The sequence below is a fragment of the Aptenodytes patagonicus genome, chromosome 30, assembly GCF_965638725.1.
Source record: "Aptenodytes patagonicus chromosome 30, bAptPat1.pri.cur, whole genome shotgun sequence".
Classification (NCBI taxonomy): Eukaryota; Metazoa; Chordata; class Aves; order Sphenisciformes; family Spheniscidae; genus Aptenodytes; species Aptenodytes patagonicus.
Window position 1 is genome coordinate 596264 of NC_134978.1, and position 18856 is coordinate 615119.

General features: G+C 59.4%; 2 protein-coding genes across 3 annotated transcripts in view; both read right to left on the bottom strand.

Moving 5' to 3' along the window:
- Positions 1 to 12341, bottom strand: part of LOC143171719 (LIM homeobox transcription factor 1-alpha-like) — a 27110-nt gene extending 14769 nt beyond the window's left edge. Inside the window, exons 1-3 of the mRNA XM_076360741.1 lie at positions 12158 to 12341; positions 11606 to 11683; positions 7750 to 7936 (exon numbers count right to left, since the gene is read on the bottom strand). Of these exons, the coding sequence (XP_076216856.1) occupies positions 7750 to 7936; positions 11606 to 11683; positions 12158 to 12341 (449 nt within the window). The remainder of the gene's footprint in view (positions 1 to 7749; positions 7937 to 11605; positions 11684 to 12157) is intronic.
- A 2814-nt stretch (positions 12342 to 15155) lies between these two features.
- LOC143171726 (hepatic lectin-like) lies at positions 15156 to 18654 on the bottom strand. 2 transcript variants are annotated; one of them, XM_076360752.1, is made up of 6 exons: positions 18519 to 18654; positions 17421 to 17528; positions 16908 to 16982; positions 16353 to 16504; positions 15806 to 15918; positions 15156 to 15516 (listed from the first exon to the last, which is right to left on the bottom strand). In XM_076360752.1, the coding sequence occupies exons 1-6, from the start codon at positions 18559 to 18561 to the stop codon at positions 15381 to 15383; spliced, it is 627 nt and encodes a 208-aa protein (XP_076216867.1). In that variant the 5' UTR covers positions 18562 to 18654; the 3' UTR covers positions 15156 to 15380. The 2 variants fall into 2 exon arrangements, with proteins under 2 accessions (XP_076216867.1, XP_076216868.1); XM_076360753.1 differs by lacking the exon at positions 15156 to 15516 and adding an exon at positions 15559 to 15722.
- Between the last annotated feature and the right edge of the window lie 202 nt (positions 18655 to 18856).

Below are 18856 nucleotides of genomic sequence, written 5' to 3' on the forward strand. Positions count from 1 at the left end.
AGCGTTGCAGGAGCTGGGTGGTTAAGAAAACTCTGCCCGGTAATAGCAAGAAAGTTGGTGACGTGGGTCCAGGAGAGACTCAAAGCCACGGAACACAAGACATGGAAGGAAAAAACCAGCCCAGAAGAGAAAGAGTATCTATCAAAGTAAATTACATTTAATTAAACTAGGAAAATAATGTGCTGCGCACGAAAAAAGTTCTTCCTCCCCCATGTTTTCCCCCCCGTTATAAAAACAATCCAACAGCGATGGGGGAACAGACAGCACGTGGTGGCTGGTTTCTTAATCACGCTCAAGGCGCATCTGCATATTTCTTTCATTTCGCAGTGATTATGGAGTTAGTGTTTAATTTCCTGGGCCCTGTGAACAAACCAATGCAAGGGAACAGTGAGAACTGGGGTAGGAATAGCTTTGTGTAATTAACGTCATTAATCATCAGACGGGCTTCGCTCTCAGCGGGAGACGGGGCTCAGCCACTCACCCGACGAGGAAGGAGGAAACGTTTGGGATGGGAAAAGGCACGAGCTTTTGCCATCGGGCTGTTTGCTGAAGCTTTGGGGAACCGGTCCTGCTCCACGGCAGCGGGGTCCGTGTCCCCGTGTCCCCCCCCCCGGCCCCGTGTCCGACAGAGATGTAAAGCTGCAAACCCACCGGGGCTGTCCTAAAAACGGGACACCAGGCTCCTTCCCAGGTTCAGGCTGCCCGATTTCTGCACCACCGAGGTCCCGCTGGCCCTCGCCAGGGGAGCAGGGACGGCTGCAGTGACCTCCCCAGTTTGGAGGAGCGAAATATCTCAAGATAACGGCTGCGGGTGCTCCTCGGAGGACCGAGGAGCACAAGCACAACTCGCCCTGCTTATGGGTGCTATCGAAGGGCGTCCGGACTGGGTCCCATCACCCAGCCCAGAGGAGCTGGAAGGAGTTGGCAGTTCCTTCCCACCTCCCTCGTCCCCTCCTCTCCCGTTGTGCTACTCGTGGAGGTACCCGCAGGGTCTGTTAGCCGGGCACGCGGGCTCCATTCATCACTGCCTTGTCAGGGGTGCTCATTATCTCATTTATTTGCTCACTTTTCAGAGCACTGTCACTTTTCATTACCTCCCTCCAGCCTGACAGAGAGGGAGGGTCAGGAGAAGACATGACTTGGGGGGGACCCCGTTGCTCAGCAGACGGAGCAGCTGCCCGTGGCCGAGCAGGGCAAGGAGGGACGGATCCCTGCCTGCTGCCTTCAAAGCAAGAGGATTGGGATGCCCAGCGCAGTCGGGAACAGCGGCGCTTGGTAAAGCAAGGCTGGGCGGGCAACCAGAAGCCCCTTTTTTAAGAGTAGTAGCTATCACCAGCAAGCCGTCACGTTTTGGCACTGTTTTGTCCTCGAGTCCCTGTTTTTCGGGTTATAAATACATCCCGAGCACCGCTTTTTAAGGTCCTCGTGCCTAGGAAGCGCTCTGAAAATTTCTGAGCTGACTATAACCAAACGTCCCAAACGCAGCAAAGGGGAAGGAGAAGCTTTTATACTTAAAAGCCAAAAAAAAAAAAACCCCACCACAAGGAAAAAAAAAAAATAAAAATCCCAAATCCTTCTGGTTTCAACACCAATTTCATCATTTTTAGGGCCTGACTCCTGCTCCTGGAATGCAATGGGGTTTGCGCACAGCGCCTGGGCTCGCTTTTGTCCAACTCCTGTCCCGGCTTCTCCTACCTGGGAGATCTTTGCTCGGAGGGGAGCCCTCCCACATGGTTTTAAACATTAACCAGCTTGCTCAGAAGAGTTGCCAAGGTGCTCGGTCTGGGTCAGTCCCCGATATTCGGGCAGGGAGGGTCACTGCCTGTTCGGCAGGGAGGAGCAGGGCTGCTGGCTACTCCTTGGCTGCACCGCGCTGCTTCTCTGGATGCACAGGAGACTTTCGGGCCCCCCTACCCTCCCTTCACAATCCCAGCCGTCGCCTGAGCCCACATCTTTAACCTGCTTGCTCCACCCGGTGAAAAAAGTCAGCTCCTGTTCCCCATTTCTCAGGCAACTCCGTTCGTATCTGCACCGCTCACCTCTCTGCCGGGCTTTTCCTAACCTGCACAGCCCAGAAAATTGGCCAAAATGGTTAAAGGTCCCAACAGGACGATGCTGGATGTCACTCCAGGGTACCAAAATCTGGCAGCCGTGCGCCAAACGCTCTGGTCTCGGAGCCCAAGTTTCCCATCTCTGCTCTCTGAACATCCCTGCTCGACACGCGGGGGTAGCTGAGGTTATCTGCGGTGGGTTTCAAAAGGCAAATGAGCTGCTCTCGGTCCAGAAGGATCTCCCTGAACCGTGGCCACCCTTTCGTGGGCTTTCAAGACCCTCGTGGCTAGGAATATTATCTCGACTCCAAGTGCAGCGCTAGGTTCTGCACGTCCCACCCGGCAAGGGTGAGAAGAGCTCCGAGAGGACCCCAAAAGGGAGGCAGGCAGAGCCGATGGCTGGGATGTGCTGGTCAACCCCTCCTCAACCCTCTCGCCTCTACAACCAGATGGAGAAACCACGGTGATTCAGGCAAAGACCGAGGACCGGGAGGGCATTCGGCGGACTCGGTCTGCGCTCAGCTGTGCCGGTCACGTGCCGGCAGCTGCTCGGCAATGGAGAAGCTGCAAGTCAGGTTCGAGCTGAGTTCACCCCGTATCTCTACAGAGGACGAGCAAATCATCTCCACATGGGCAAAAGGAGAGTGTGGAGGAGAGGGGGAAGGCTGCCAGCGCGAGGCTGCGGTTCAGATCCCTCTTGACAGCTCCCCGGCAGCCCCCACATCGCCTGTCATTCCACAAAACAAACTTCAAAGTAAACAAGGCGCCCAGGACCCGGCCGTTGCAGCCACTCTATCATCGTTCAGGAGTATTTTTCCCTCCCCCCCCCCCCCCCACCTCCTTCTCCTCAGCCATTGCATTTACACGAGCTGCCCGGAGCTGGATTTACAGGGCAGGTGCCTGAGCAAAGCGCAGGAGAGCTGGCTGGGCCCCAGGCAAAAGGGGAAGAGGAGAGTTTCACAAAAGCCTTCAGACTGTGGTTTTATATGATAGGGACTGCAGAACAACATCCATCTTCAGGCTTAACATTTCATCTCTAGATCAACAGTCCGTTCCTTCCCCCACATTCAGCTGCAGCTGCTGGCTTATCTCTCCATTAAAGCATTTTCCTCTTATTGCGCAGTTTCACATGAGGAGGAATAAATGCCATATGGGTCTCCCCTCCAGGTCACCACGCTGCAAGCCCCGGTCTACGCCGCAGCCCAGAGCGACGCTGGATTCTGCAGTCTGGGATTCATCGTTGGCCAAAAACACGAACTTTGGAAAGTCAAGGCCAAGAATGAATACTCTGGGGGACAAGATTTCCAAACAGGAGGACTGAGAGTTTGCCTCCCTGGAAATTCCCATGCTGGAAGCACAAAGGTGCTGAGCGGAGCCGCCTTCAAAAGCGCCTGAAGCACCAACTTTCAAATGCACTTAAGGAGCTGGAGACCCTAAGGGGTGTTTCGGAAACCGGCTGAGACGGATACTTCGGAGCGCAGAGGTGGGATGGAGCAGACCGTGCCAGGGGGCTGCAGCCCCGCAGCTGCAGCTGAACGCAGCACAGCGCTAGGGAAAACAGCGTGGCCACGCTGTCCTGCCCAAAAATCAAGAGCGAAAAAGCAATGTTGGAGGCTGAGGTCTCCCCACGTGGAAATGTCGTCACTGGCCTCGGGTCAGGCACCCGACTGCCCGGAGGAGGAGACGATGCTCCTTACAGACCGGTTTTGCAAACGCGTTTTTTTTTTTAATCTGGTTACTCTTAACCACAGCGGTCAAACCCGCTGCCTGCCTGCACAGCAGCCAAAGCCAAGACCTTACGGAGGCCCACCTCCTTTGCTTCAAAGCACCCTGGGACCCTCGCCCTCCGCAGGGACGGTGTGGGTGCCGCCGTGCTCACGCAGCCTGTCCTTCCTTTCCACGTCAAACCGTGGCTGTGCCTGCACAGCTCCTCGTCCCTGCCTCTCCCAGCCACCCTGGGGAAGTGGGCAAGCCCTGGTATTTTTATTACCATTCCCTTCGCTGCCAAGCGCTTGCGTCAGTGGCCGGGAGGAGGCTGCGCTCTCCTTTATGAAACGCAGGGAAGATAAGATTGGACCGTTAAGTCTTTAGAGGATGCTGCCAAACTTCAGGGAATTGATGGAGCGTCTTCCCGGCATCCTCGGACGTCTGTGTGTCACCAGCTCTTCCCAGCGGCACCAGCTGCAGGAGGTCACAGCCAGACATGGGCTTGGAGGTCACAACCAGACACGGCCTTGGAGGTCACAGCCAGACACGGGCTTGGAGGTCACAACCAGACATGGGCTTGGAGGTCACAACCAGACACGGGCTTGGAGGTCACAACCAGATGTGGGCTTGGAGGTCACAACCAGACACGGCCTTGGAGGTCACAGCCAGACACGGCCTTGGAGGTCACAACCAGACACGGCCTTGGAGGTCACAGCCAGACACGGGCTTGGAGGTCACAACCAGACACGGGCTTTCCAGGCAGCAGCACTGTGCCCCCCCCTCCCCAGCTCCTAATATTTCAGTGGAGGTCTCGGCACAGGAAAGCTGACCCGGGAGGGAGCGTGTGGGCAGCAGTTTGTGCTGTGCTCACAGGAGATGCTTATTCGGCAGAGGAGGAGAACCGAGGAAGCATCACCGTCAGCGTCAGCCGCCAACTGAGCCCGATCCATCACCTCGGTGCCCGGTGCCGTGGCATTAATGGCGTTGCCAGCTGCCGTGGTGACAAGCAGCGATGCCAGGGAGCTGCTGAGCTCCGAGGAGCTCCCTATCCCAGGGAGGGAGAAGCTCACAGCGTTTTCCGATGTATCTGAAGTTTGCCGGAGCGTCACCGTGGTTGTTTAGCTCTCTTGCCAGAGGCAACAGGAAAGGCAGCAGCCTTTGAGCCATCCCCTGCCCTCGAGCCATCCCCTGCCCTGCTGCAAGGCGGACGGAGCCAGCAGCCAGGGTGGAAGCAGCTCCGTTTTTTACAGACATGATCAAAGCGCTCCGTGCCAAGAGATAACCTCCGGCAAGATCGACCCTGCCCCGGCACCGTGGAACGATGCCACTTGGTTGGTGCATCCAGACAGGAGGCTGCGGTGCTGGCTCATCATTCAAAGTCCTGTTCGGAGGAGCAGATCCTGCGCTCCCTTCCAGCTCTTCCAGCTTATCTCTTGTTCCTGAGATGCTGAAGGGAAGGGGGTGGCCAGAGAACAAGCTCTCACCGCTCCGGCTCAGAGCTGTCGGGGTCAGGGATCAGCCTTAGGGAAAACGAGTGGCATCACCCCCCCCCCCCCAAAAAATGCCACCTGGGGCTCGTGGTGGCTGCCAGGGGAAGGCAGAATCGGGGACACGAGGCTGTCCTTAGGGGGCAGCCCCTTTCCACGTCCTCCCAGACTCATTTCCAGCTGCTGCTCTGCTGCGAGATGCTTCCAGGCTGCAGATAAATGGGGGTGCCCACACAGGCCCCCTGGGCTTCCCGACGCCCTTTGGAAAAAGGGAATCACCAGCGTTTGAAGGAAAGCAAAGGGTGAAGGCTCCGCTTTTCCATTGGAGGGGGTCAGGGCGAAGGGGAAAGGATCTGCCTGTGGCCACAGAGCCAGACGGTGGCAGAGAGAGGCTATTTTCTATCCCGTGTTCACCTCCCGCCCGTGTGAGAAACGCACACAGAAGCACCTGAGCGGCTTCGTGAATAAACGGCCACTAAAGGCAAAAAAACCTTCACTGCCTTAGTGCTGGGGCAGGGCGCGACCACGCCGCCAGCTCAGGTGCTGCCGAAATTCGGGGACGCGTCTCCCAGCGCTGCGGGAGATGCTGCTCTTTGAGTTTTGCAGGCAAGGCTGAGTTTGGGATGAATCTAAAGCCCTGATTTTCCCGAGGATTTCACACACACCGACGGCTGTATTTTATCAAATCACGCAGCCCAGAGCAGAGCCCAGCGATACGCAGGGCGGCTGCTTCCCCAGCTGTCCTCCAGCCCCTCCCAGGTCCCTGCCACGCTTGCGTTTTAGGGATGCCTCCTTCCCCATCGCACCACCGCAACCCAGTTTTCCGCTTACAAAATGCCTTCAGCCCCTCCAGCTCCGCGGGCCGCTTCCCTCTGTTCAGCTCTGTCTGGGCTCACTGACACTCAAACACCTCATTTGATCTACGCCATTAAAATTACACAACGAGCAGAGGAGGGCGACAGCCCTGTCTTCTCCTGGAAGCCCCAGCGAGGTGTTCAAAAGCAAATGAGGTTGGACTAAATGATGGTTGTAGGTCCCTCCCAACGGAAAGATTCTATTCTGGTCTTTTCCTTTCTTTTCTTCTCTCTTCTTTTCTCTCTTTTCTTTTCTTTTTTCTTTTCTTTTCTCTCTTCTCTTCTCTTCTCTTCTCTTCTCTTCTCTTCTCTTCTCTTCTCTTCTTTCTCTTCTCTTCTCTTCTCTTCTCTTCTCTTCTCTTCTCTTCTCTTCTCTTCTCTTCTCTTCTCTTCTCTTCTCTTCTCTTCTCTTCTCTTCTCTTCTCTTCTCTTCTCTTCTCTTTCTTTCTTCTCTTCTCTTCTCTTCTCTTCTCTTCTCTTCTCTTCTTCTCTTCTCCTCTCCTCTCCTCTCCTCTCCTCTCCTCTCCTCTCCTCTCCTCTCCTCTCCTCTCCTCTCCTCTCTTCTCTTCTCTTCTCCTCTTTTCTTCTCTTTTCTCTTTTCTTCTCTTTTCCCTTTCCTTTCCTTTCCTTTCCTTTCCTTTCCTTTCCTTTCCTTTCCTTTCCTTTCCTTTCCTTTCCTTTCCTTTCCTTTCCTTTCCTTTCCTTTCCTTTCCTTTCCTTTCCTTTCCTTTCCTTTCCTTTCCTTTCCTTTCCTTTCCTTTCCTTTCCTTTCCTTTCCTTTCCTTTCCTTTCCTTTCCTTTCCTTTCCTTTCCTTTCCTTTCCTTTCCTTTCCTTTTCCTTTTCCTTTTCCTTTTCCTTTTTCCTTTTCCTTTTTCCTTTTCCTTTTCCTTTCTCTTCTCTTGCCTTGCCTTTCTTTCTATTCTGTCCTGTCCTGTTCTGTCCTGTTCCGTTCCGTTCCGGTCCCATTCTGTTCTATTTGGTGGCCTTGACCCTCCTGAAGGCACAGGATTGCCACCACGAGCAGAGCAGAGCCCAGCGCCCTAGCCACGGCAAAGACAGGCACAGCCACGCGGTGTAACCACAGACGTGGGCTCCCCTGCCCCGAAGAGCGGCTCGTGCCCCGCTGCACGAGCACGCAGGGCTTGCTGCCAGCTCCCAGCGTAATGGTGAGGGGACAGAGGTGCCCGCTCCTGCCCTCCTCCGATCTGTTCTTCACCCCGTGAGCAGGACCTTCGCTGCAGAGCAAAGCTCCTCAGGTTAAACCTGCCGGCCCGCGTGTCCCAGAAGGACAAGGCATGGAGTGCTGTCATCTCCTGGGCAGCCTTGGACATCCCTCATTTCTTGAAAAAGCGTCCCAACAACCACCACCAACCTCTTCAGCCAACAGCTCGTCCCTTCTCCCTCTTCGCCCCTGCCGTGTCACCAAGTTAAATCAAAGCTGAACGCTTCTGTCCCTCCACTTGGACAGCATCCCTTCGCAGGACGCCTCTGTGGTCCTTATCAACTCACCTGGTCCTCGCCAGCCTACGTGACACCAACACCACGATGCCCTTCCGCAGCCCACCCTTCCAGAACCCCACCTCGCCACTGAGCCCCCCCCCAACACGGTAAACAGAGCCGAGAGGGAAGGAAAAATGGAGAAAACTTACTTCTCGTAGTCGTGTTTGCAGTAGAGCTGCCGGTTGCGACAGTAGCAGGTCCCGGAGAGCGGCTGCAGGCAGACGGCGCATTTCACGCAGCCTTCGTGCCAGGAGCGCTCGTTGACTCGCAGGAGGAACCGGTCGGAGATGGGGGTGTCGCAGCCGGCGCACACCTCCCGCATCTTGGAGTCTGAACCTGGGCAGCAGGGAAAAGACGGCGTGAGAAGGAGTTTCCCTTTGCTGGGGAGGGGGATCATGTCCTGCAATAACGGGGGGGGGGTGATGCTTAGCCTCACATAACTCCTTGCAACCATCTACTATTGTTTTCCGCTTTTTTTTTTATTTTAAAGCCACGTGGCGTTAGCGTAGGAGAGGGCGAAGGAGGCTCGGCATGGAGGGTTTTGTGACAACCTTGAAAATAAATGTCAAAGTTGGCTCTGCGAAAGCAGCAGGTTCTGGTTTCTCTGCAGGTGGTAAATTCCTGGTGAACCCCGAGCCCCCGGCTCTGGCACTCTATAAATCGCACAGGACGTGGAGAACACGCGTTTGGGAACCAGAGGGCAAATGTATGCGCGTCTCGACAGGAGACTGTGGGTGCTGAGCTTGTTGGAAACCTTGGTCCAGGTCAGGGGACAGACCTGCCTCGGAATTTTGTCCAGTTTCACCCCCGGTTTGGTGCCAAGAGCTGCTTAAAAAGGCTCCAGGGATTTGGGATTTTTTTTCCTCCTCGGCGTTATCAACATGTAAATCTATGGCTGCTCTTCAAAGGCTTCGTCACGACAACTTCAAGGTAAAGGAGTGAGTAATAAATAGACTATCTGGGGCGCTGGATCTGGGTTGCAGGCTGAGCCAGGCAGCGGCACCCTCTCCGATGTCCACAACCTCCACCCTGCCAAGCTCCTTGGGTTTTACGAGCACTTATCTCTGTCCTCTCCAGCTTCTCGATGCTTTTATCCTCCTGTAAGCTCGTGGGTCCTGGGGTAACACCTGCCCAAGCCCCCTCGAAGGGTTGGGGGGGATGGTGGCATCCCACGGATGAAGCTTATGGCTGGTTTAAACGGCAGGTGAGCTGCAAGGGCAACCAAGGTCTTCTGCTGCACCTTGGAAGAACGTGGGGTTGAGGGGGGACACTAAGCCCAGCTCTAATTTGGGCTCTGCCCCAGGGCAAGGAGTCAAAGCCAACAAGTAGCGGTGGCAGACGGCAGGAGACGCGTTCCGGTGGACCTCTGCGCAAGGCTGGGAGACACAGAGGAGCCCTGACCCAGCAGCACCTCCAGCAAAAGGGGATTTTCTGCTCCTCCAGGAACACGCGGAGACTTTCCCGGCCCTGCAGATCTTCTCTCCCGGGCTCTGGGAAGCAGCCCTTACACCTGACCGCACTCCTCTGCCGATGAAGATCCCAGCCAGGACCCTGAACCAGCCCATCAGCGACTTGCTTTCCGGCTCCTTGGACTCAGCAGGCTCAAAGTGGCGGTAGGAGGATGGACGAGCGGAGCACGGAGCCTGCAGGACCGCCCCGGCGGAGGCAAAATGCAAGCGGTCAGAAAGTATCCGTGAGCAGGAAGCTTTCTGAACGCTTTTTCTGTCCAATTTTAGCCGCAGATGCTTTCCCGAAGTCCTGAAAGAATTTGAAACCACGGCAAATGCTCTCTGCCTTGAAGGGCGCCGCTGTCGTTAACACCAGCGCGGGACTGGTTGGGGGGGGGGGGGGGGAGGGGGGCAAATTGGGCTAATTTGGGGCTTTCTATGCACCCGAAAATGGGGGTGTCTCGTGCGAAGGCAGCTTCTGCCCCACTTCGTTGCGGTGCTTGGGTTTGGGTCCTGCAGCATCCCGGCTGGCTGAGCCTGCAGACACGTGCCTGGGCGATGCGGGACGTTGCGGCAAGTCGAGTCCCTTGGAGCTCCCAGGCTCGGCGCAGCTCGTTAATTTAAGCGCTGGGACCTGGAAATCGGGTGGCAGCATCAGCTGGAGAGGACCAGACCCCGAAAGCCCTCCTGCAGATCGGGATCCAGCAGATCAGGAGCGGAAATGAGGATTTTAGCCCAAGAAGAGGAAAAATGAATGTCTGCCGTGCTGCCGGTGGTGCCGGAGCAGCGGCACAAGAGCTACAGTGGTGCAGCTCTGTAATGCCAGGAGGGCAGCGTGGACGGCCGAGGCAACAAGCAACCGCATCCCAGTGGCTGTGGGCACGTGCAGAGGTTCTCCGTGGATGTTTATCCCACGTTGAGCCTCCACTTCTCACTTTTTCCTCCGCTATTAACTTCCGGAGTCAAATATTTTCACCCTTCTTGGCTTTGACCCCACGGGCTGCGTGTCACCGCGGGACCAGCCAAACCTCCAGTGGGTCGGAGGCATCTGGGACTAAAAATCCCCAACTCTTCTTTAATTTAGGGGGAAAAAACAGGGAATAATCTAATAGCAAATTAGTCTGAGAGCAGATAGTTACATCTCCAGGGAGCTCCGGGAATGCGGGATCAGTCTAAAAGGGAGAGACACAAAACTTCAGCCCGGGGATGTTTGTCCCTCCCTCTCGCTCAGCGAACAGGCAAGGAGGATGCCAGAGATTCGGGGTGGTGGGGAGGCAGCAGAATCCCGCCTGCTGCCTGCCCGTGTCGTGGCTCGGGATGCGCGGGCAGGGCCCGGAGCAGAGGTCACCGCCCCCGGCAATAAGTCGCACCTGAGTCTCGCCTCGGCACAAGGCCACGAACACGGTGATGCCGTAACACAACGGGAGACGAGCGAGCGATCCCGAGCTCCAGGGGGAAGAGGGGATGTGAAAAATCCCGGGAAAACTGTCGGCTTCCCTGAATCCCCCCCGCAGCCGGCCCGGGAGAAAGAGGCAAAACTGAAAGTAAAGGAGATTCTGCCTTACGCTGCCCTAAAGGCTTATAAAAACGCAACAGTTTGGACCCGCAAATACGTTGACGAAGAGCAACCCCAACCCACCACGTTGCGGCTCTCTGAGAAAGGGAAAAGGGACAACGAGGGGGACGCGACCCGGCGAGCCCAGCGTCGACGCGGAGGGGAGGCAGCTCGGGTGCCTCATCCCAGTATTATCCGAAATTAACCCCCCCCCCCCCCGCCCCGCATCCAGGCCCTCCCACGGCACGCAAACTCCCCAGCGGGTCTCGTGGGCAGATACCCTCGCTGTGATTTAAAATTCGCCAGCTATCGCCCGCGGCTGGGATGGTCGAGGGCCGCGCGACCGCAGCCTGGCCCTGCGCGGGATGCTCCCTAAAATCAGCGAAGGGCCGGGATGAACTGAGGCTCCGAAGGGGCTTATCCAGGAGGTGGGGGCTGACGAGGGGCGGATGCTTGCGGTGTCCCTGTCCCTTCCGGGCTCCGTGCCTTGTGCCTTGCTAAATGCCGGCGCTGTCTGCCGTTAAGGACAACCTCAGCCCACGGAGCCGCAGCTGCTTTGGGGTTGCAAGATGGCATTTTGCAGCGCGCCAACATCTTGCCGCGGCTTTTGCTGCCTCAAAATTGGCAAACCAGAAAGCCAGGCTGAGCGAGGGGGGGGGGGTGCTCCTTCTCCCCTGATCACCCCGACAATCCGGGGGGGAAGGAATCTCCTTCCCGAGCGGGGAATAAACACCGCAGAGGAGCAGGGAATGCCGCTGACGGCAGATGGGATCATACGGTTGGGGGGAAAACGGGCAGCGCAGGGAGGGCCGGCTGGTCCCGCCGCAACTTGCGGACACGCCGAGACCCCCCCCCCCCCCCGGAGCGGCCCGGGGAGGATGAGGATGGGGCAGGCAGCCAGGGATGCTGCCTGAGCAGCCCGGGCTGGGGGGGGGGCTGAGGGTCTCCCCGGTCCCCACTCCCCGGTGCGTGGCACCCGCTCCCGGTCTCTCCGGCACTCACCGAAGCCCAGGACCGGCGTTGCCTGCTGCAGGCAGGACGGAGTCTCTTCCGTCTTCATGCCGGTGGCCAGCGCGGGGGCTGCGGGCGGAGAGGAGCGTTAAGGACCGGGACCGGTCACCCCCCCGGTGGGTCGGGGCTGCCCGGTGCCTCCCGGTCGTTTTCCACGTCCCCGGAGCTCCGGTTAACGAACGGCAACGAAATCACGGCGGCGGCGGCGGCCACCGACCCCGCTCCCCCCGGTCCCGTTGGGGTTAAGACCGACCTTGCCCCCGGCATCCCCGGAGCCCACCCCGGGGGCTGCGCCGGGGGATGCGGCCGCGGTGCTTCCCCCCCCCCCCCCCCCCGCCCCGTCCCGTCCTGTCGGGACACGGCGGCCCGACGGGTCCCTGCGCTGCCGGTGCCGGTGCCGGTGCCGGTGCCGGTGCCGGTGCCGGGCTCTCCGCTCACGGACGGGGCGCACACCCCTGTCGCCTCCCCGGGTTTCCCCATACGGGGAGTCCCGGGTTACCGGCACCGCATCCCCGCCCGCCCCGTCTACGCGCGGGCACTTACCGGGACAACGATACCGGCAGCGGTACCGGCAGGGAGGGGAAGGGAGAGGAGCGGAGCGGGGCGCGACTGTACGCGGGGCAGAGCGCGCAGCCCCCGCCCGTGTCCGCGCCCGCGCCCGTGAGCGCCGCCGCCCCCCGCCTCCCCCGGGAGCGCGCCTGAGCCGGGAGCGCGTCGGGGGCCCCATCAAGGCGGGGGACACCCCCCACCCCCCCCCCCCCGCCGCCCCGGTCCGGACCCCCCCCCCCCGCCTTCCCCCGTTCCCCCCGGGGGGTTGATGCCGGCAGAGCCCGGTGCGCCCAAAAGGCGATACCGACGGCGCCCCCGGCAGCGGGTGTCGTGACAGAGGCAGCGCTTCTCACGACAGGGGCTGTCGCAGGCACGGGGGAGGCTCCGCGGGGTCCTGACCGTCGCGGGGCGGGGGGCGGGGGGGGGGGGGGGGGGCAGGCTCCGCGCCGCCGGTCTCGTTAATCCGCCTCCGCTTCGCCGCTCACCGCGGGGCTGCCGGGCTCTGTCACGACAGCCGTGTCGCCGACAGGGCGGGCGGAGGCGCGTCCTCCCGCCGTCGGGGTCGCCGTGGCCCCGCTCGACCCCGGGGACGGTCCCACCGGGGCGGCGGCGGCGGCGGCACCGGCCCGGAGCGGGGGGCGGCGGGGGGCCGGGGCTCCGCCGGGTCGATGTCCGCGACCCTCCCGCGGCTCCTCGAACGAATCCGCCGCGGGCATCGTCCGGGGAACCGGGGGGAGGGGGGCGGGACGACCGGGCCGGGGGCTGCCGCTGCCAGCCGGGACCGAGCGGCGGGGCCGGAGCTCCGGGGCGGCCCCGGGCACCGGGCACCGGGCAGGACCTCGGGGCTGCAGCCGGGTGGGTGTCCCGGGGGGCGGGTGCGCTGGGTGCTGCCACCCCCCCGGGTCCCGGCCCCGAGCTGCCCTCGGGGGGGGGGGGGGGGGGGGGGCGGGGGGCACGGCCGGGCACCCCCGGTACCGGGCGGCTGAGAGCGGCTCCCACCCGCTCCCTGCAGCGCACACACGCACCTCACAGCGTGCACGCACACGCGTGTGCACACCCGCTCCCTGCAGCACACCCCCCCCCCCCTCACAGCGTGCACGCACACGCATGTGAACACCAGCTCCCTGCAGCACACACGCACCTCACAGCGTGCACGCACACGCGTGTGCACACCCGCTCCCTGCAGCACGCACACACCCCTCGCAGTGTTCACGCACACGCGTGTGAACACCTGCTCCCTGCAGCACACACACACACCTCGCAGCGTGCACGCACACGCGTGTGAACACCAGCTCCCTGCAGCACACACGCACCTCGCAGTGTGCACGCACATGCGTGTGCACACCCGCTCCCTGCAGCGCGCACACACACCTCGCAGTGTTCACGCACACGCGTGTGCACACCAGCTCCCTGCAGCACACACGCACCTCGCAACGTGCACGCATGCACGTGCACACACCCGCACGCATCACACACGCACCTCGCAGCGTGCACACACACGCGTGCACACACCAGCTCCCTGCAGCACACACGCACCTTGCAGCGTGCGTGCACGCATGTGCACACACCCGCTCCCTGCAGCACGCACTCCCGCCTCGCAGCGTGCATGCACACGTGTGTGAACACCAGCTCCTTGCAGCACACACACACCTCGCAGCGTGCACGCACGCACGTGCACACACCCGCTCCCTGCAGCACACACACGCACCTTGCAGCGTGCACGCACACGTGTGTGAACACCAGCTCCTTGCAGCACACACACACCTCGCAGCGTGCATGCACACGCATGTGCACAACCGCTCCCTGCAGCGCACACACGCACCTCGCAGCGTGCACGCATGCACGTGCGCACACCCGCTCCCTGCAGCACACACACACACACCTCGCAGCGTGCACGCACACGTGTGTGAACACCAGCTCCCTGCAGCACACACACACCTCGCAGCGTGCATGCACACGCATGTGCACAACCGCTCCCTGCAGCGCACACACGCACCTCGCAGCGTGCACGCACGCACGTGCGCACACCCGCTCCCTGCAGCGCGCACTCCCGCCTCGCAGCGTGCACACCCGCCTGGGCACACCCGCGCGTATCGCGCGCACACCTCGCGGTGCGCACACGCACGTGCACGCACACCCGCTGCCGCCGTGCGAGGGCCGGCTGCCACCCGTGGCTCTTCACATGGGGGCGAGCGGGGTGAGCGGAGTCCTGCCCGAAACCAGCGCGGCAGCTCGAGGTTTCCCAATCTGGCCCAAAATGAGCTTTTGTTTGGTTGGTTTTCGTGGAAGGATGGAAAATGTGGGAGGGAGCCCCAACCCCGCGGGGTCCTGGAGCCCCCACCGCTGGCCCAAGGACCCCCATCGGTGACCGAAGTGACACGGAGCTGAACCATGATCGAGCTTTACGTTATAACAAACAAGTACCGGGCAATTTTGTCGTGTGGAATCCAAATTGAAACGCCAAGAAGAAAAAAGGAGAAGTTATGAAAATGGCGGGGGTGGTTCCCCCCCCCCTCGGTAGGAAAACCAAACCTCATTTCCACCTCTGAAACCGCGTTTACTGGTGTCCCACGGCTGCTTGACTCGGATCCTCTGCTCGGTGGCAGGGACTCGAGCCGGGAGGAGTGGGTACGGGCAGCCCCGACTGCGGGCAGGTGCCGGCAGGCAGAGGGGCTGCTCTTAGAGACGGCAGAGCTGCCCTCAGTACCAAACCCCTTCAGGAGCGGGGAGGCTCGCGGCGGAGGCGCCGAATCCTCTCGGACGTGGCTCAGCTCTGCTATAGTCCATCCCAGCCTCCCCTCCCTGACGCTACCGCGGGAGATGCCCCCGTCCCGCTCCCGGGATGCTGCGTTGGGCAGCAAATCCCATCTTCTGTCCCATTTGTTCCCCGGCCTGCTCCCCGGCGTTGCTGCTGAACCTGCACGACGTCCGTCTGCAGCCCCAGCTCGCCCCCACCCCTTCACGCGCGCGGCTAGAAACACGAGAAGCTTCGTTAACCAGAGCAATAATCGTCCTTTATGAGGCTGAGCTCCCCACGGAGGACGCAGATTCCTGCGTATATTGCTTAGGACCATCAAAATCCATCCCTGCTCTTCCTCGGGACAGGGCGGTGGAGAGGAAGAGTGGGGAGCGGGCGCCCGGCTAGTATAAATTAAGAAGCGAAAAGGAACGCCTGCGGTGCCAGAGCATCGGACGTTGCCTCCGCGCGTGGCTTTGCTCAGTTGGGCAGAGGCTTTTCGCAGACGTAGTAGCACTCATAGGTGCAGTAGACGTCGTTCCACTTCCCGGAGACCCAGATGTGGGCACAATCTTCGTTGCTGCCGCTGTTGTTGGGCTCTCCCTCCTTCCAAAATCTGGGCAGAGGAGGATCAAACTGAGCGAGGGCAGCGGGGGCAGGCAGCTGAGCGGAGCAGCTTTCCCTGGGGCTGGGAGAAGGGCAGGGACTAGCTAAACCTGTCTGATTTTAGGTGGGTTTAGACACTAATTCTTGCCTCTGCTGCTGTTAGACCTCGCGGTGAGTGCCCATCCCAGGGCAGGGTGAAGAAACCCGGTCTGCTGGCTGAAACAGGGGTGTGCGGGCAGGGAAGCTGCCTGCTGTTTTGGGGTGACGGGCATGAAAACGCAGGGCGGGCCGGCACTCACGTGAACGTGGTTTTATAGTCGGTCCCGTCGATCCATTCCCATTCCCCTTCCGAATTCTCGTCCGTGAGCCCGATCCAAAAACGCTCATTCCTTGTCCTGAACATGACAAAATTCTGCAGCGGGGAGAGGGATCAGGAGGGAAAAGCACCAGGAAAAGGCTCCTCGAGCCGGCAGGCTCGGGGCAATCTCGGCTCCGCGTTTGCACCACGGAGGAGCCGGAGAGGTACAATTCTGCGCTTGGCTATTGATTTACAACGTGGAGGTGGCAGGATAGGTGCCGGTGCTGTGGTCAAGCATCCGGCACACGTACAGGAGAAGCCCTGGATGCAGGCAGCGGGCAGGCAGAGCAGGTTCTGCCTGCTCTCTGCTGGCTGATGCAAAGGATAACAAGCACCAGCCCTCGGCTGCCCAGCGAGGTTGGGGTGCGCAGGATGGCGGCAGGGAGCCGGGGAGGTACCGGGGCCGGGGGGCAGGGGGGTGCTCTGCAGAAGGCTGGGGCAGGATTCGGGCAAGCCTGGGCTTTCCTGCTTGGAGCTGGAGTCTTTACCTGCTTGGCGTAGCTGTTAATGATAGCCAACCGCGAGTGCATCTCTTCGCACTGAGCCTTCGCCTTGTACCAGCTCATTCTGGTCAGGGAGAAGTAGTAACATTTTCCATCGAAGTATTCCCATTCCCTGGATCCGGGTCCGCAGGGAAACACTGGCGAAAGGAGGACGAGGGGGAAGTCAGGGGGCTCGCGGGCAGTCGAGCCGGTCCTCGCTGGGCTCGTCCCAGCAAGAGGGTTTTCCCAGCAGCGCTCCAGCGCCAAACTGGTACGGACGCAGCGGCCCAGCCCCGGAGCTTGCTCTGTGTTGGATTGCCACGAAGGCGGCAGCCGGCACCCGAAAAAGCCTCTACCACAAGGAAAATTTGTGGGTTTTTGGTTTTTTTTTTCCTAAAATATAAACGTGCTCGCTGCTGGCAGAGCAGCAAACCCAGAAGGGGACGGGTGCCCCGCACGGCCTTAGCGAAGCAATCCGGGGCGGGAACACTCTGGGGACAATTTAGGGAAACTTCCCAGGGGAAGAAAAGCTGGTGGGTTTGGGCAGCGGCCAGGACTTACACAGAAAATCCCTGCCGGAAAAGTTCTGTTTCCGTTCCGGCTGCACCTCGTTGAGTTTAGAAGAAATGGCTGAAACTATTCGAGAGAGAAAGAGGGAGAGGGAGAGACGCTTGGGTTATCGGTCGTGTTGCCACCCACGCGCCGAGGGTTGCCTGCGAGCACCTCACCCCGGCGAGGCTACAGATTGTTAGCCTTGTTTTGTTCCGGCGTCTTTATTCTGCTGGGGATGCACTTTTCCAGCAGCCTACGGGGCAAAGGAATCCCAGGAAACTTAAAATAGTGGCTTATAGCTTGGATTAGCCAGTATTTTATATATTTATATATAGATTTTATAGCGAGACGGTAGCGTGGACGTCAGCAGCCACTACATGGGACAGCCCGGGAGCTCCTCTGGTCATCCTGTCCTGTGGAATTGGGAGCTATAGAGTCCTCTAGAGCGTGAGCCCGCGCTTCGACCTCGTGTATCCCTCGGTCCTACCTGCCTAATTAATTAGTTCAAAGATGTCCCAGTACCTCTGGAGAGCGACACAGCGAACAGGGTGATGATCAGCAAGAAGGAGAGGGCCAGTAGCAAGTATACCGTGAAAAAGGATCTCAGCTTCTGCCGGAAGAAGTTTCTGTCTTTAAAAGAAAAAAAAAAAAACAACAAACCAAACCCAAAAAACCAGATGTGAAAATATTCCCTTCGGATCACCGGGATTTTCTCATAGCTCCTCTGGTTCCATTTATTGAAGGGTTAATAAATAACCCGGAATAGTTAACTATTTGCTACAGAAGCCAACGTTTTGATGATAATTCCTGTCCAGACCGACCTGGGGGGGGCTGAAAGCGCCCCAAAACGGAGGCTGTCACACAGTTGTCGTGTTAGCACTGGCGTGGCCTTGCTAAAGGGCAGGGCAGGTGACCTCAGGTACCACGTAAGCAAAATCAAAAGAAATTATAAGCTTACGCCGTGGATTTTGGGCTGCGACATGTTTTTAAGCCCTCCTCGGCTGTCTAGTAACCCTTTTCGAAAGGGAAATGGTTCCCCAAGCGACAGTCTGCGGCCTGGAGGGCTCTTTGCCGTCCCTAGCTGGCATCAGGTGCCCTTCTCGGAGGGGTTGAACCTTGGAAATACCCATGGGTGGTTCCAAGGTTCAACCTGGGGAGGTTTGCAAGGGTGCCGGGCCACCCGGTTTGGGGAGCTCGGCTCGGGAAGGCTCCGGGAAGAGCCGAATTTTACTCTGGTTCGGGGCACTTCCAAGGCTGAACCCTCTCAGGCGTTGCCGGTTGGGCACCACCGGCTTCGCACCACCGAGGGACCTTCATCTCCGCGGCAGCCCACAGCTGCGGCCGTGGCCCTTTTCCCTCATCTTCCACCTGAGCCTCGACCCCGGGGGACGAGCTCGTCAGCGCGGGGTTCCCCACCCCGCCCAATCAACCCCGTTAGAGCCGGTTAGCCGAGTTGCCGAAGCAGAGGAGGAAGGAGAGCGCTGGACCTTCCTCTCCCTCAGAAACCGAGCGTGTTGGTGGAGAATAGACCACGGTCCAAGACACGGTCTCGTCACCCTCTTCGCTCCTGCCCGTCCGCTCGAGGCGGTGGGTTGGAGGGCTGGCGCGGCTGAAGTTTACCTTTAAAAACGTGCAGGTCATCGTGAAGATGTTCCTCGTCCATCCTGGTAAGCTCTGGCCGGGGAGACCTTACTCGGGACCAAGGAAGCAGAAGCTTTTTCACCGGGATCTCTGGAAGAGAGAACTCGCAGTACCCCTAGGGATGTCCAGTCCAAAGGTTATAATTTAACCAGCAGTTTTTCAGGCTCTGTCCTATTGGTTTGTCCTCTCAAAATAGCAGCTTGGATTGTGTCCACTTCCAATAATTCATCTTTCTGGAGGTTTGTGGGGTGTTTTTCCCCACCCCCCCCCCCTCCAGCCAGGCCGGGTGCCCTTTCTGCTTGTAACTCTTCCCCATC